This window comes from Falco cherrug, chromosome 1 (genome assembly GCF_023634085.1).
Source record: "Falco cherrug isolate bFalChe1 chromosome 1, bFalChe1.pri, whole genome shotgun sequence".
Lineage (NCBI taxonomy): Eukaryota > Metazoa > Chordata > Aves > Falconiformes > Falconidae > Falco > Falco cherrug.
Window position 1 is genome coordinate 114,328,802 of NC_073697.1, and position 15,394 is coordinate 114,344,195.

The 15,394-nt window shown below is 45.7% G+C and overlaps 1 protein-coding gene across 1 annotated transcript; it reads right to left on the reverse strand.

Moving 5' to 3' along the window:
* Window positions 1-2,529: 2,529 nt before the first annotated feature.
* JMJD6 (jumonji domain containing 6, arginine demethylase and lysine hydroxylase) lies at window positions 2,530-15,270 on the reverse strand. Its single transcript, XM_055721994.1, has 7 exons — window positions 14,976-15,270; window positions 13,690-14,078; window positions 10,651-10,937; window positions 9,188-9,323; window positions 8,934-9,072; window positions 8,160-8,287; window positions 2,530-6,496 (listed from the first exon to the last, which is right to left on the reverse strand). Exons 1-7 carry the CDS (start codon window positions 15,141-15,143, stop codon window positions 6,460-6,462), a joined length of 1,284 nt encoding a protein of 427 aa, XP_055577969.1. The 5' UTR covers window positions 15,144-15,270; the 3' UTR covers window positions 2,530-6,459.
* Window positions 15,271-15,394: the final 124 nt, after the last annotated feature.

A 15,394-nucleotide genomic window follows, 5' to 3' on the forward strand; every position in this document is an offset into this window, starting at 1 on the left:
CCCCGTACTTGCCCTGTTCTTCAGCCAACACAGGCTTGGAAGTCACCAAACGATCTGCTGTTCCTGTGTTTTGTCGCACCTGGTGATGTGCCAGCTCTGGTGCTGCAGTGATGCTCAGAGAGCTGGTTCAAGTCACAAGTGGCAGCAAACAAAACATTGCAAGAAGAGTTCAGCTCACCCAGAGGTCTGAGCCAGCACAAGGGCGAAGGGTGGCTGGCTGTAACTTGCTCCCTCGGAGAGGCCCTGCCAAAGGAGTGACCCTACCAAGCAGCTCTCCTGCGAGTGCCTGTTTCTATACCTTCTCCCTAAGCTCCCGTTACCAGCCCCTCTGCTCGCTACGTCTCTGGTCTCACCCCTACAGCTCTTCCTCCATCACATTAAAACTCATTTTCCAACCTAATCCCTGAGCCAGGGCAGGCTCCAAGTTGTTGTTGATCTTCAAAGTTCTGAAGCAGCTGGATGATTGACCTTGCCCTTGAAGGCAAGCTGATAGTCTTAACAGTGAACCAAAAGCTCATGGACACTGGCGGCCAGTCCCGCTGAAGAAAGGCACAGCCTTGTGTCCACACCAGGCAGCGCTGCATTAGAAAAGCAATTCTGAAATGCTCCTCCCGCCCCCCCGTACGCCCTCCCGGCTAGCACAGCTGGGACATGGCTGGACCAGCTGCTGCTCTGCCAGCCACCCTCCTCCTCCTCTTGCTGGCAGGCAGCGCAGACGGTGGCAGCCCCCCAGTTTCAGGCCTTTCTGTTGAACAAGAGGACACACAATGGTTACAGACATCACCTACAGCTGGGAGCTGCCAGCTCTCAAACCACAAGGGACATGGAGCCGTTATTTCCTTTTGAACACATTCCCAATCAGCTCTACCTGCCTCAGTTTGTACTTCTCCAGACCCAGAGGAAGCGCAGTCCTGCACAGGAGTCTTTTATATGCCTTGGGGAAAAGAGATGCTACAAGCTTGTTAGTTCAATCCCAAACCAGTCTTACAGCATGTAGCTACTTAGTGCCGCACCTAATGCTCAAGTAGGAATGCAGCCCTGCTCTCTTGTCACTTGCTTTCCAAGTGCCACAACAGAAATGGCAGTTACTTGCTTTCGCATCAAACTGGAGGGAAGGAGCAAGAACATCAGCAAGGGTGCAGCACAGCCAACTCGACCTCCACAATCCCACTCAAGTAACCTCATCCATTGGCTCCCCAGTAGCAATTAAAAAAAAAAAAAAAATCAGTATGCTGTCCTTGTTGAATTGAGGTATTAGGTTGCAACTGTCACAAAAAGAAAGATAGGTAGATAAGTCAGAGGAATACAAATAAGTCAAGTCCAGATTGCAAGGCCACAGCAGCACCGAAGGAGGTACCAGCGGTACCTGCAAATTAGGAAGAAAAACTGGATTATCTTGAAGCTGGGAGCATGCAAAATCGCCTCTCTTGGGAATTAAAAGCAGAAGATATATGTTATAAAAGTATTTAAACAATGGCTCCACATAGCTTTCAGCCACCACAATTCATACCATTTTCTGGATTTGGGTCTTCTTAAATGCCAAGCACCGACGTGCCCAGAGCACCCACAGAGAACAGGGGCTCGTTTGCTAATTGTGACTGCTTGGCTGCATCCAGCTAGACAGCACCTAGCAGAAGGCATGAACAGGGCACGGGGGCAGATCTTCTGGACAGCCATTGGAAAGGAGGGAAAAAATCCCTTTAATTTTTATAGGTGACACCAGAAGAGTGTTTACATCAGTTTGGGAAGGACAGAGGTTTATGCAGAAACGAGCAAACTTACTGTTGCCATAAAACCATTTACTCTGAGGTGTTTCTTTTACAAAATATTAATATAAGTATTTCAAAAGCTTCCAGGCTGCTGTTCCATACTCAGCTTATTTACCTACAGTTACCGGTTTCAACAAAGCTCACTAACAAAATACACAAGTTTTCCCACTTTCTCAATCCTCATTCCACCACACAGCCAAACTCCTTAAGAGGCAGCTCCAGACACCCCAGAGCACCCTCGGAGGTGATGCTCTCTCTGAGCTCCCAGGTATGGGAGGACGGTTGCTCAGCTCCCTGCTCGGAGTCCAGCCCTTCCACAGCAATCCTCTGCACTGGGCGCCTTATCTAGAAGCTAAGTTGAAAGCAGCAGGCAACCCCTGGAAGATGAAAACCCCTCTCACCAGTACGAGGTGGCAAGAGAAATACAACACAACGCTTCTTGTAATACAGCACGGAGAGGACAGGGAAGGGGCAAAAAGCAATCTGGTAACAAAAGCTACTGACACAAACCTTTTCCCAAAGCCACTACAGCCCCAGCAGCTTCCAATACACACCCCACCATACAGACATACTAATCACAGCGTGTGAGAAAGAGCTAGAGAAAGTCCCCAAAGCACCCCCATAGCTATTACCTAAACCCCATTTAGCACACTGCAGTACTTGGTGAAGCAGAGGCATACACCTCCAGTTTTAGTTTGGTTCTTTCCCCAGGTCATGATATGAAAAAAAAAAAAAAAAAAAAAGTGGCTAGCCAACAGGATAATGCAAAATAATTGATTTTATTTAAAATAAAAAGCAAAACCACAATCATCTGAACAAGACAATTAGGAGTATCCCAGCTCTGCTGGATGGGGTGATAAAAGCAGCTAACGGCAGTGGCAGGGCTTGGAGCCGACAGTGTGACTGTCAAATCCATCAGTTAAGCTCTTTCCTTCCCCCCTTTGCAAGGGGGGATGCCAAAACCCTCCCATTACAATTAGCCCACACAGGCATTTCATATTCAGTCAACACTCTTGCTTCCTGCCCCACAATGGCTGGGGATTCAGGGAGAAAATGGGTCTAGGTTAATTATGAAAGAGGTTGCTGTCCTTCTCCTAAGCATTTGGAGAAGCTTCATGTAACTGAGAAGACAAACTGGAGCCAACATAGCCGAGCTGGAAAGGGGAGGAAGGTATGCCAGCGCTTCCTCGGCATCACCTGCTCCCCCAGCACTTGTGCAGAGAACAGGTGCAGAGACTGGCACTGTTGTTCACATCTACAGTTCTGACGGCGTATTTATTTGTTTACTCCTGAACTGTCACAGCAGACAAGCCTGTATTGGTTACTAGACTCAAAAGCATGGCCAGAGCTCACAAATCTACCTTTCACCAGAGCAGGCAGGACAATTGACACAGATATGCACAGTACAATCGGGAAGCTCATGGTCCAAGCCCAGCACGCAGCTCTAAGCCTGTCCCTGGGGAAAAGGGCAGCCCACAAAACACCAGCAGGCTGACAAAGTGTTTGCGGGGCCCGAGGCAAGGCAGTGCTGCTGCTTTGGGGCTCAAGGAAATGAGGGGCCCACCGGCTCTGGGTGCTGGACCACAGCGGCCTGCTACATCCAGGGGCTCTACAGTACACAAAAGCGGTGGGGATGGGACAAGAGACACGGATGCCCCAAGAAGCACAAGCCTGAGAAGTGAGAGCACAAAACCCACTCCCCCCCCCCATTCAGCCTCCCACAAACGTGCAGCTAGGCACAAGGCAGGCACAGTTTTTAACTTCCTCATTCCCCCAGCCTGGAACGAGGGCCTGGGAAGCACCAGCTCTCCCCCTTCTGTCAAGGCCAGTGAAGCTGACCCCCTGATAAGGGATAATTTAATCTAGTCCTGTTCTTAAGCATCCTGATCTAGCAGGAGACCCCGTTTAGAGCAGACCATGAAATGCCAATAGTTAAACTCTGGTGAAAACAAAATGCCTTGTTTTGCTACAATTTATGTACCACACAGCAATTCTGGAAGGGCCACCACAGACCACCATGTGGCCAAGGGTGCTGAACAACATCCCCAATGTTTTCTGCTACAAAAAGCTAACACCAGGTTAGGAAGTCTCAGTTTGCTTAGGATGTCTGGAACACTTTTTGTGGGAGGATGACTTCAAAGCATCTCACACAGTAATTACATTTCAGCCTCACAACACCCCTATATGAGGTAGGTATTTTCCTCATCTACCAAAACAAAGACAGAAGCTCACCAATTCGGCTGAGGCAAGAGCCCAAAAGTGGAAGAACCAGAGATCCCAGGAGTCACGATTCCCAGGTAGCTAAACAAATACACCTTTGTTTTAGATCAGAAAGTGCCTTGTGAAGAAGTCAGTACAGCATTGCTGGTATCATGATGCCTGCAGTCCATTTCAAACACACCACTTTTCTGCAAGGGATGTCAAACAAGCAGGCTTCAACCTGAAAGTGTTTTATTTCACACCATGGAAGAGCTCATAGGCACGGAAGAATACTCTGCTCTGGATCTTCCCACTGTGCTTCTGGTGGTAGAGGTGCAGCTTTCCCAGTACAGCAATCATGCTTTCACACACATCTAAGATTTTAAGACTGCAAAACCGAACCACGCACGCTAAATGCAACTGCAAACTACAGCATAAGCCATCTTACTGGCATGCTGTCAAGCCACCGAAGAGGGTAGCGGACAGTTCTTTGAGGGAACCTCTCATCATGACAGAGCTGAGACCTCTAAGCCTTCACACCTCTCCAAGCCCCCATGTTCTTCCAAAAGGCAGCAGCTGCAGCCTGCTCTGTTTGAGAAGACATACAGATTGTGCAGGCTCCCAGGCTGTTCAACTGGCCAGGAAAAAAGGCAACCTTGGCCAGAAATGCCAGGAGTTTGAGAAGTTGTTTTTGTTTTGTTTAGTTTTTTATTGTTAGTTGTTTTTGGGGTTTTTTTTTTTTTTTTTTAGAAAAAAGAAGTAATCCTGCAGAAGAATCTATAGCAGTCTACAGAGCAAGCGTGCTCATTTATGCCTGGCTATCACAGGGAATCCAGGAGTCTGGACAGCTAAATAATGTACCAAAAAACCTTCCCTCTCTCCATTCTTCCACCACCACGCTGCTCCTACACAAAGTGACTGGCACAGAAGATTCAGAAACAGAAATCCTGACAAACATATTTAGGATTCCCTTGTACAACAGGATATGGCCTGGTCTCCAAGAAGAGAGTGTTTAAATAGGAAGAGACAAGGTTAAAAAATAAAGGTCAGAAAACCCAGACAAACAAATGTTCTGGGGTCCATCAAACACAACATGTATAAGAAAGTCACAGTTAAGGCTGCAATCTGCTTTTTAATTCTGCTACCTGTGCCTGGGCATTATTGCATGTTGACTGCACACACACCACTTCTGTTTTCAAGGTTTCTCTCCCAAAGAAAGAAGTGAGATGGAATACCTATCTCCTAGGTCTCAGGAGAGCACCCAAGGAAGCACCCCAACACAGCTAGCTTCTGGCTGTGCTGTTCAGCTAGAGAAGGATCACTTCCTTGCAGCACGCCTTCAGCCAGCCAGACCTCTTTCGCTGACACTACCAGCACAAGCCCCTGCTAAAAAAACCCAGCAGCTCCAACAGATCCCTTGGGGATGAGAGCTTTACCCAGCATAACACAAATGCATCTACACAGACTTAAGCAACACAGCGCATTTTTAAAAAGCGTAAAACAACAATATGTCCCCCTCCCGGTCCTTTAAAATTGGCACTGCAAGTTCTGGAAACATCTGAACTCACAGCTTCGAAGAAAAGCCATTTAGGTATGTGAACCACACTGGCCTGAATGAGCCCACAGCCCTGTAACTGCTTGGTATTTAAAGCCCAGCAACTGTTGTATCAGAGCCAGACATTGTCAGTTGTTGCCTCGTGCTAAACATCATGCCTGCACCTAAAGGATCGTAATTACTGGCAAATGCTGGCTTTTCCCCCCACAGTTTTTGCTGTGCAAGAAACCCAGGATTCTCCCGCTCCATCAAGTTTCCGATCACAAGGTGCTAGTGCATCTTTGTTACCAGTCATCATAACAAACACAGAGCAAAAGTAAATGGACTGTTGCTGGTTAAGGTGTTGCACCTTAGATGTATGCATGTAGATTAAGACCATGAAAGATGCTTCAGGTCGGCGGTCACCTCCACTGAAGTTGCTTCAGTGTCTGGAGCATTCATACAACTTTCCCTTCCTGAAGTTCTGGTGCAAGATCCGCTGGACGTTCAGACAGGCCAAAAGGGCTGGTGTTCCTTTCCTCAAGTGTACAGGACAACATGTAAACATATGACAGTGTCAAAGCAAGGCAGGTTTTTACATTTACCTGCTGGTTTTTAAAAAGAGTTCTTTAAAAACTGACCGTCGTCTTCCTTGCCAGTTATGTGAACCATTAAATACTTGGCATGTCCTTACCCAGAGCTGGGTTATTAGTGCACTCACTTGGGGCGCAGAGGGGACAAAGCATTGCACAATAATGTAGAGTCGGGGCATTCCCCTAGAAGTTATTAAGGAGCCAACCTTTGACAGCACATAATGAAGATGGAGGTCTGGATCAAGGAAGAGTGACAAAAAGTTAAGGACTGTGAGAAACAGAAGCAGAAGGGGGCAGAACAGAGCTGGCTGGCTGCTAATGGAGCTTCGATCGGCAGCTGCCTCTAGGCGAGTGATGTCATCTCTCAGGGGTAGCTGCGGCCTCCACAGGATTCCCTAATCCTGTCAAAAAAAGTACAACTGTCTGTCAACAACTATAGCACTCGTCTCATATCGGGACACAAGATCACAGCATACAGGTTAACCGCATGCTTATACCTCCTACAGAATTGTACAAGCTAGGTAACATTTTACATTTGGAACTGTTTCTATCCATTTATCCATCACAGAAAGCCACCCATCCTCACAGAGTGAAACAACCAAGGTACAGGAGGAAGAACAGTGAAACCTGGAAAGCAAGTGATCTAAGCAATGTGCTAATTTTTAATATTTAAGGTATAAATTTCAAAGTTTGAAGTGCAAACAAAATACATGGGATTTTCAGAAGAACATTTGCATGTGTGCTCTGCATTTTACAGCTTTTTAAAAAAACCCAACCAACCAACCAACAAAACAAACAGGGTCTGCAATAAGGTTTGTTACGATCTGCTGCTCATTGCCTGCCTGAAGTCACACTGGCTGCTGAAATAGAATTTGAGAATGTTGTAACAAACAAATTGTTAAAGCCTCCAGAGCAAAATAAGAGTCAGTATCGTTCTCTCCCACTTTTTTAATGATGCTCTGTACTTGTAATTCAATTGTACTCAGCTATGAGCAACTCCTGAAAACAAGAGAGCAAGATAAATGGTAACACATACAGGAGCTAACAGGCCTTCAGGCAGTGCCCTACACCAGGAAGTCAGGCCTGTTACTGGGAATCTGGACTTCCCCAAGTAGTTCCTTAGCAGACCACACAGTAAGCCACCACAGCACTTGCATCTGTGCCAGACCTGGAGCATCCAACAGCGCAGTAACTAGACAGCAGCTGAATGCAGGCAGGCAGCTAATACAGCAGCATCGGTTAACCAAACTGCAAGAAGCTTGCTTAAGATTTTTGGCAAGTCTCTGCTATATGAGGAAAATGCTTCATTTACCAAATAATTTCTAAGTCCTGCCATGCAGTATACTCCCAGACTCCCAGTGTTTCACTGCTTTTAACCTCGCAAGGCCAGAGAACTGGCTCCCTCGGCAACTTCACCCTAAGTAGTATCTAATGCTGGTTCTGAAACGTTAATATTCCCTCCCTCCAGACTGACTAGCAACTTGCTTTTTTTTTTTTTTTTCTTCCTAAAAATACCCAAACACCCAAAACCAAAGGTGAACAGAAGTTTGGGATGAATTATGCCCGTAACAAATAAACAGTGGGCCAAACTGAAATAATCCAGGCAACAGTGAGAGAAACCCTACAACTACTTGAAGGTTTTCCATTTGGACAACAAAGCATTGAAACCTGAGTCTTGCCTGATCATTCCTCATCTTTAACTGTTTACTGTTCACTTGTGCTCTCTGAAGAGCGCAGTTAAAATATCCCACCTCTCCCATTAACAGAACTAAAACAAAATACTTCCCTCTATTAAAAGAGACAACTAGGAAAAGTAATAAAACTGTTTATTTAATAAATAAAAAACTTAATTAAAAAAATAATCAAGAATCTTAGTTTCCAGTGTGGAGCAATTAAAATAATTCATGGAGGGAAGATATCACCACTGGCCAACTGCTTTACGCTTTGTAAGGAATCTCTCACTCGCCATCCCTCTGTCCTGATGTATCACCCTATCTGAAGTCAGCCAGCTCTGCCTTGTATTGCCTTTTGCTTGTTTAAAAACAACAGTTGCCATTAGGTCACCTGGAGGAGCTTCGCTCTTTGCTCACACAGTCATCCTGGGAAGTTGTATCACCGTTACCCATCATGCTGCATGTTCTCCTTTTTTTCCTCCGGTGCATCATCCCCTCCGTCTCAGAGCCAGAGTCACACTGAAACATGAAGAGATGAAACCAGAATTCAGAGAAACTTAAGTAAACTGTTTGTGCTGTGTAATTCACCATAAGAGCTACCTCAGCAACCCTGAATAATCAACATTCAAAGCATGTGCTATTTTAGATAAGACACATGAAATCAATTTTAAATTAAGTGTTTAAAAATCAGGAACAGGTACATTCTTCGATTTCATTACTAAGTTGGCTCGGGGCAAGACAATGAGTGTGTTCCTTCTGGCTCCTAGAAGGACTTAATTTTCCGAGAGCAGAATCCATGCCTTCTGAAGGACTTGGGTGCCTAGAAAAGTCCACTGTCATAACTGACAGTCTGTTTTGGATCTTGTTCCCCCTCCCCATTTTTAAAAACATTAATTTTGCAGCCATTTTACACAAGCATGGCTTAGCTGAGTGACAGATTTATTACAATACATATAAAGATCAGACAAACTGAATTCATTTAAAAATACAAAGAGGGGCTTCACCAAACAGAACCAAAGGTTCCTCCGCCATGTGGATCTGTTTAGTTGCTTTCTATCAATTTTTTCCTTAAGACAAGAATATTAAGATGAGGACCATGATCAGGTATGGAAAAAAACGATCCAAATGCAGGATATGGATGACCTACTGTAGTAAAAAGCATTACCTCTGAATCAGAGTCTGAGGAGCTGGAACTTGAGGAACTCGAAGAATCACTGGAACTATCGGAAGCAATACCAGTAGATTCTTGCAGGTCAACTGAATCAGCCAAGGCTGCCAGGTCAGGATGTTCCTGCTTTAGGATCCTAAATACAGTTGAAATTTCAGAGTCAGCCTTTGAACAGTAACATTACACATAATTGAACAGGGTATTTTTGTTTTAAATAGAGAATATGAAAAGCAAGCTACTAAATCTCTCACCTGTACCACTTCCGTGACAATTTGGGTCTCCCTCTTACTGTCTTGTGCCACACCACAGGGAAGTTGGTACAGCTGGCAAAGTTTTGCGTGATGGCAATGGTTGTGTCAAGATTGAGAACTACATGCCACCAGCCACCTATAAACATACAACACCAATGACCGTTTCTGTCTACACAGCAGAAAGCAAGTTCAAGAACAGTTGTGAACACTTTTCCCATAGCACAGGTGGAAATTGGACCTTTTTGTCCAAAGCCGGTGAGGATGCCACCATGTCATCTTTCCTCAGTCTTATTTTGGCATTCGCTCCAATGCTTTACAGGTTCTTGTTACAAAAGGCTGCTGCTCAATGCTCTGACCAAATTATCCAGCTCACAAACAGTACCGAGATCTGACTTGACAGCAGCACACTGGCTACTGACAGCTCATTTAACAGCAAGAGCCATTGTAACCCAGACTGCACAGAGACCCTTTCTGTTAAGCTGGAGAGCCCTTTCCATGCTGATTTAGTAAGGTTCTTATGACTACAGACCAACCTTTCATTTAAAAATAGATATAAAATCGTTTCCCCACACAGTATAAAAATAGACAGTGGTGTTCTTACTACCCACTTATAACCTCATAAAAAGACTAAGGAAACGGTATAATGAAACCCAACAGCTAAGAATCTTAACAGAAGGTAACTGAGGAGTCACTAGTAAGTGCCAAGACAATCACAAGGCACTCTTCAAACATGATGTCAGCTGTATGTATGTATGAGATCAGCCATATGGACAGAAGCTATGGGCCATGCTGCACAAAAACGATGCAACATTTAGAAGTTACAATTTGCCACTGAACTCACCTGCTTTATCCACCAGCCATCTCACCTCCCAGTTACAATGGACGCACAGTGCGTAGCCACCCAAAGAGAATGGCATCTTCATCAGATCTTTCTTTAGCTTTTGCTTTCAAATGCAAGATGAAGCATAACCACAGAGAGGTGGGTGGAAGGTGTTGGTGCTTTTAAGTAGTTCTTTTCCCACAACTAAGACAAATTCATATGCAGTCAGACTACCCAGGCAACAAAATTCAGTCATGAATTTGCTTCAGCATATATGAACTCAAAACGTTTTTGTCTAAGAGTAACTAGTGCTCAAACACTTATTATTTTATGCCTTGACAGTTTCCTATTATGCAATTTAGTTCAGGATCACATTCCTGCAATGCTGCAACTCAGGTCCCATTTGTTTTGTCATCCATACAACCTGCAATCCTATGCTACAGGCCATTCAGAAAATAACTGAATAGTCTCGAAACGCACATCACAATATATATATTCCTTTTGAAACAGGTCAGAATACTTTCTTTTGTAAGAGACGGACCAGATAACAAAGCTGAAATATTCTCTTCATCTCTACCACACACAAATGTTAAAAAAATGCTCCTCCCTCCCAGATTTCCGTACTGGAGAGATCCGTACATACCCGGCACGAAGACCGTCTCGCCTGGTTTCTGTAAAATTTCCAGGGGTTTGAATTCAGGGGGCCAGGTGGGGAGCTGTGTCCTAGGGTAGATAACACTGAACCAAGTGATAGCCTCATCCTGCTGGTTCCCTCCCTCTTCTCGCGTCACTTTGATCAGCTCTCTGGGAGTGCTGGTAGGGAACAGGCACCAGCGCTTATGTCCCTGGACTAAGGCATTCCACGCACTAGTTCCCAAGGGATCGATGTGAATTCCTGTTCCAGAACGAGGTGGGCCCATCACAAACCATCTGCATGGGGGGCGGGGGGAATAAAATAATCTTTTAGTCAGAGCAAGCAAGTAGCTACCTTCTCTTTTCTTCCTATTAGACAGAAAATTACAGCTGTTAATTTTACATACAGTTAATTTTACATACAGTTAGAAATCAAGGTAGTTACAGTTCATTCATTTACCTTCTTGAGATTGTTAGGCTCACACTATAGCAAAAAGATGCAACATGTGCTTAACCTAAAAAACAACATGAACTGGGACAGGAATGACTCTGGGACAAGCAAACAAAGATAGCTTTTTATATTTCACAGCTGTATTTTGTTTTAAACAGTTTGTCAATAAAATATATAGTGATTTTAAAGTTTATGAATGATTGAAACACAACAGCCTGCATTAAGATTCTTACTATGCAGGAGGATTCTCCTAATCCTATGGTTTTCTAAAATTTGCTACTCAAGGAGATCCAGAACCACAGAACAATGAGAAACAAACAAACGCCAATACAAGTAAGGAATTGAGCAAAGTTATGCAACTGTGGCCTCTCTCTGTGCCTTCTGTTCACTTAAAACAGGCTTTTCATTTTAACATTTAACTAGATGGAGCTTATTCTCCAGTGACCATTCAGGATTTGGTGTGTATATTCTCACTCCCTGTTTGCAAGGTTTACTTCTCCCAGTGGAGAACTTTATCTACTATACATGCTTAACAACAGGCTTTAACTGCATGGCTGACAGGCAGGGGATACCGAGCAAGGAGTTCAAAGGTTCAGGAAACATTGCAAGCTCTCCATCACCCCTTTCCAATGCAGGTGCAAATTAAGCTGTTTTCAAGTATCATTTGCTAGCACCAATTGTAGGACTAAGTCTGGTTACCAAGCTGTGCTCTTCCTGCTTCGCAAAGGAGCCATATAAACGTAAATAAGCAGGTGTCTGTCACTTCCATTGTCAATTCAGTCTTTAGATTCGTATTAGCCTTAGAAAGCTAATTAAACCACAAACAGAACAGCCAAAGCTTTCACTAAGAAGTCAGAAGAAATTACACACATAAAGATCTGTCTGGTACACAGATGGATGCACTGTTCAATACCATTTTTTCTAACTATAACCTGAATTACACATGCAGAAGATTTAAAAACCCTTATTTAGCAAGGCTATCATTTACCAGCATCTTCCTCCAGGTGCTTAATTTACAATGAACATAACCTAGTTTGCCACAAGACATCAAATTTACCATTAAAAACCTCACAACCTGTAACTTCAGTTTAAAATACACCCCCCCAATAGTTGTTTCAGTAAATAGCTTCAAAAAATTACCGCCTTTATTTAAAAAGGAACAAATCAAATAAAGATGCTCTAAACAGCTTGTGTTCTTATTTTAAGATCTACATGCTGTCACAGACCTTTCAATCCAGAGGTCAATCTGTACAGTTCATATCCTGATCATGTGATTAGAAAGCACCACTTCCTGATGGATTTTCCATTATGCTCTCAAACTACTGGATAGTCTTCATCAGTTTCTGTATCTAGATGAAATCCCTAACTCTTGGAGGCATCAGTGTGCTCTCTTGCATCACTCATCTCTCAAACTACAAGAACTTCGAATAGCAAGATCACAAGTAAGGAGCTCAGCATGTGCCTGTAGGTGGGGAGGGTGTGGGGTAGACAGCAATATAAGTGAGTCACAACCAGATTATCTGGTTTATCTATAAAGATAAATGATTCCCAGTTGTCTAAGTGTATTCAGTTTCTACTAGAGGCTACACCTGGTGTGCTTTTGCATTTTATCACAATATTGTACATTCTTCCTAGAAGTGAATTATAAAAAGGGTCTGTTACAACACTGTAACAGTGTTAACACCACCTACTTCAGTGGTCTTTTAACAGATTAGTTTCCTGCTTCACTCCTGCTAAAGCACAACTGGACTACAGACATGTGAGAGAGCACAGAGAAGAGCACCATTATTCATCACTTGTTCTATTTCATTTTAACTTCCCCCCATCACAGCCTCATGCCACTTGAAGGGCAAGGCATTCTCTGACAATTATAATGTCACTGTAAAGATTTTAATTACTTTGGAGGGCTCACGTTATGTGCGTACTGCTATTAAATGTTACATTAACACAGGTAGAAAATCGTTTTGTCTCTAACAGTGCAAATACAAAGTTGTTGCATATGGACTCAGGGGTGAAGTGTCATCTCAACCCTTTTCCAATCAGACGCAAAAAAGGAGTTCAAAAGACTACACAGAGGTGAAATATCATTTTCTCTCAAAATCATCTGAAGGGGAGCTAATAACTAGTCTCCACACTTCATACTAATCTAGCTTAAGATCTTCACCTTAAAAGAACTGACATAATTAAACAAAATTCCAGACTGTACATAAGCCACTGGTGTACAACCCAGGAGCTAGTCCTCAGGTACTTAAGATTTGAAAGCCAGAAGGCATACAGAGCAAGAAATTAATCTTCATAACTTTCAGTAAATAAGTTATTTTTAAATCTAAGAAATACGGTAAACTGACCTAACAAAACGCAAAAAATAAAAATAACCCCAACCACCAAACCATAAACCCACAGCAATGCTGGTGACAAAATCAGAAATTGTGATACACAAATCTGCCCTTCCCCCTCTCGGGGTTATGGATGTACACTCATTTTGAAAGAGCGGATGTAAAACTAGCGCTTTGCTTTATATAAGACAATCGTACCTATTTAGGAATAGCTAATGAGATGGAAAATACCTAGTCTTATCTTGGTGTCACTGTACTGTACCTGTAAGGTGGCCTTCGTTTCTCCCCTGCATACTGGAAGAGATCATCAGTGAAGAATTTGGGTACTTTGTAGTCCTCCAGGAGTTTCCGGCGCTTGGGATGCTCTCCATAACTGCTGTCAAAGATGTAGAGTGGGCTGTCATCACGTGTGGTTTCCATATACTCTATGTAGTATTTCATCTTCATCTTCACAGAATAACCGTCATTGTCCTCCCCACATTTGAACTTCTGGTTCCTATACTTGCGCTTCAGCCGTTCCAGAGTCCACTTCTCCTGGGCAGACCAGCCAGCCTGAGCATTCAGCAGGACTACAGGCTTGTAAGGTTTTTCATAACGCTCAACAAATTCATCCACTGTTAACTGGAGTGCATCTGCCCTCTCCACGTTATCCTGTGAAACCAAGCGCGGAATACAGAACAGATATTAGGACAGACTAACGTCCTAGAACAGTGCTTTCTAAGTTTGTGTGGAGAAGCTTTGCACTCGTACTTTGCAATACCCCACGAGGGTATTAAGCAGCCTACATATTATTTTAAGCTCCCTGAGGCTGCAGTTCTATTTCGCATGCCCCGCTCCTTGTGCACACCATCAACATCAGCAGCTGGGCACTCCCCACCGAGTTAATTCTCCAGCCGGCGAGGCCACCCGCCCTGCCCTTTCGGCTACACACCCCCTACTGCATCTCACCCCCCTCGCCAACCCCGGGGAAGGTGCCTGGGAATTACGTGGGCACTCCGGCACTGAGGGTGCCCATCCCACCCCGGCGGGGCCCTGCACTGGAGGAGGAAAAACCGCGGATGCTGCCTGGCCTCCCCCTCCCCGCCCTAATCCTCTCCTTCGGGGTCTCCACCCCAGCAACCCCAGGGAGCCCTGCCAGCCCTGCGGCAATCCCGGCCACAAGAAAGCGGCCTTTTCCCCCTTCCCCTCAGGAACGCCCTAGTCAGCACCCCGATTCCCCTCAGGCCTCCCCCTTCCCCTCTGAAACCCCTCAGTCACCACCTCCATTCCCTTCAAGCCTCCTCCTTCCCCTCAGGCACCCTCCGATTCCCCTCAAGACTCCTCCCGCCTCCTTCCCCTCAGGTCCCCGTCAGTCACCACCCCCATTCCCCTCAGGACCCCCTCAGTCGCCCCTCTCCCCTCCACTTCCCCTCAGGCCTCTCCCTTTCCCTCAGGACCCACTCAGGCACACCCCCCCCCCACATTCCCCTCAGGTCCGCCCCACTCCCCTCAGCCCCTCACCCGTCCCCCACTCCCCTCAGGCGCGGCGGGGCTGCGCCCGGGGCGCACCTTGCAGGCGGCAGGGCTGAGGGGGAAGGTCTCGCAGTAGTTGTGGCGGGTCCAATCCAGCGAGTCCTTCAGCTCGGGCCGGGCGCTGCGCTTCGCCTCACGGATCCGCTTCTTGCTCTTATGATTCATGGCGGCGGTGTCGGCGGCAGCGTTGGGGACCGTCACCATCCGCCACCGCTGCCCCCGGCGCTCCGCAGACCTCGCCCCGCGCCCGGCCCGGCCCCGGCGCACCCGCCGCACCTTCGAGAAATTTCACCCCCTTGCCGCCGCTGTCGCCGCGGCTCCGCCCCCGCCGCCCTCCTATTGGCTCGCTGCTCCGCCGTCTTCTGCCACGCCTCGCCCAACCTCCGGCGCTGATTGGTCGAGGCGAGGAAGAGGGGCGGCTGCGCCGCCATGTTGGGAGGAAGGGTGCTGAGGGT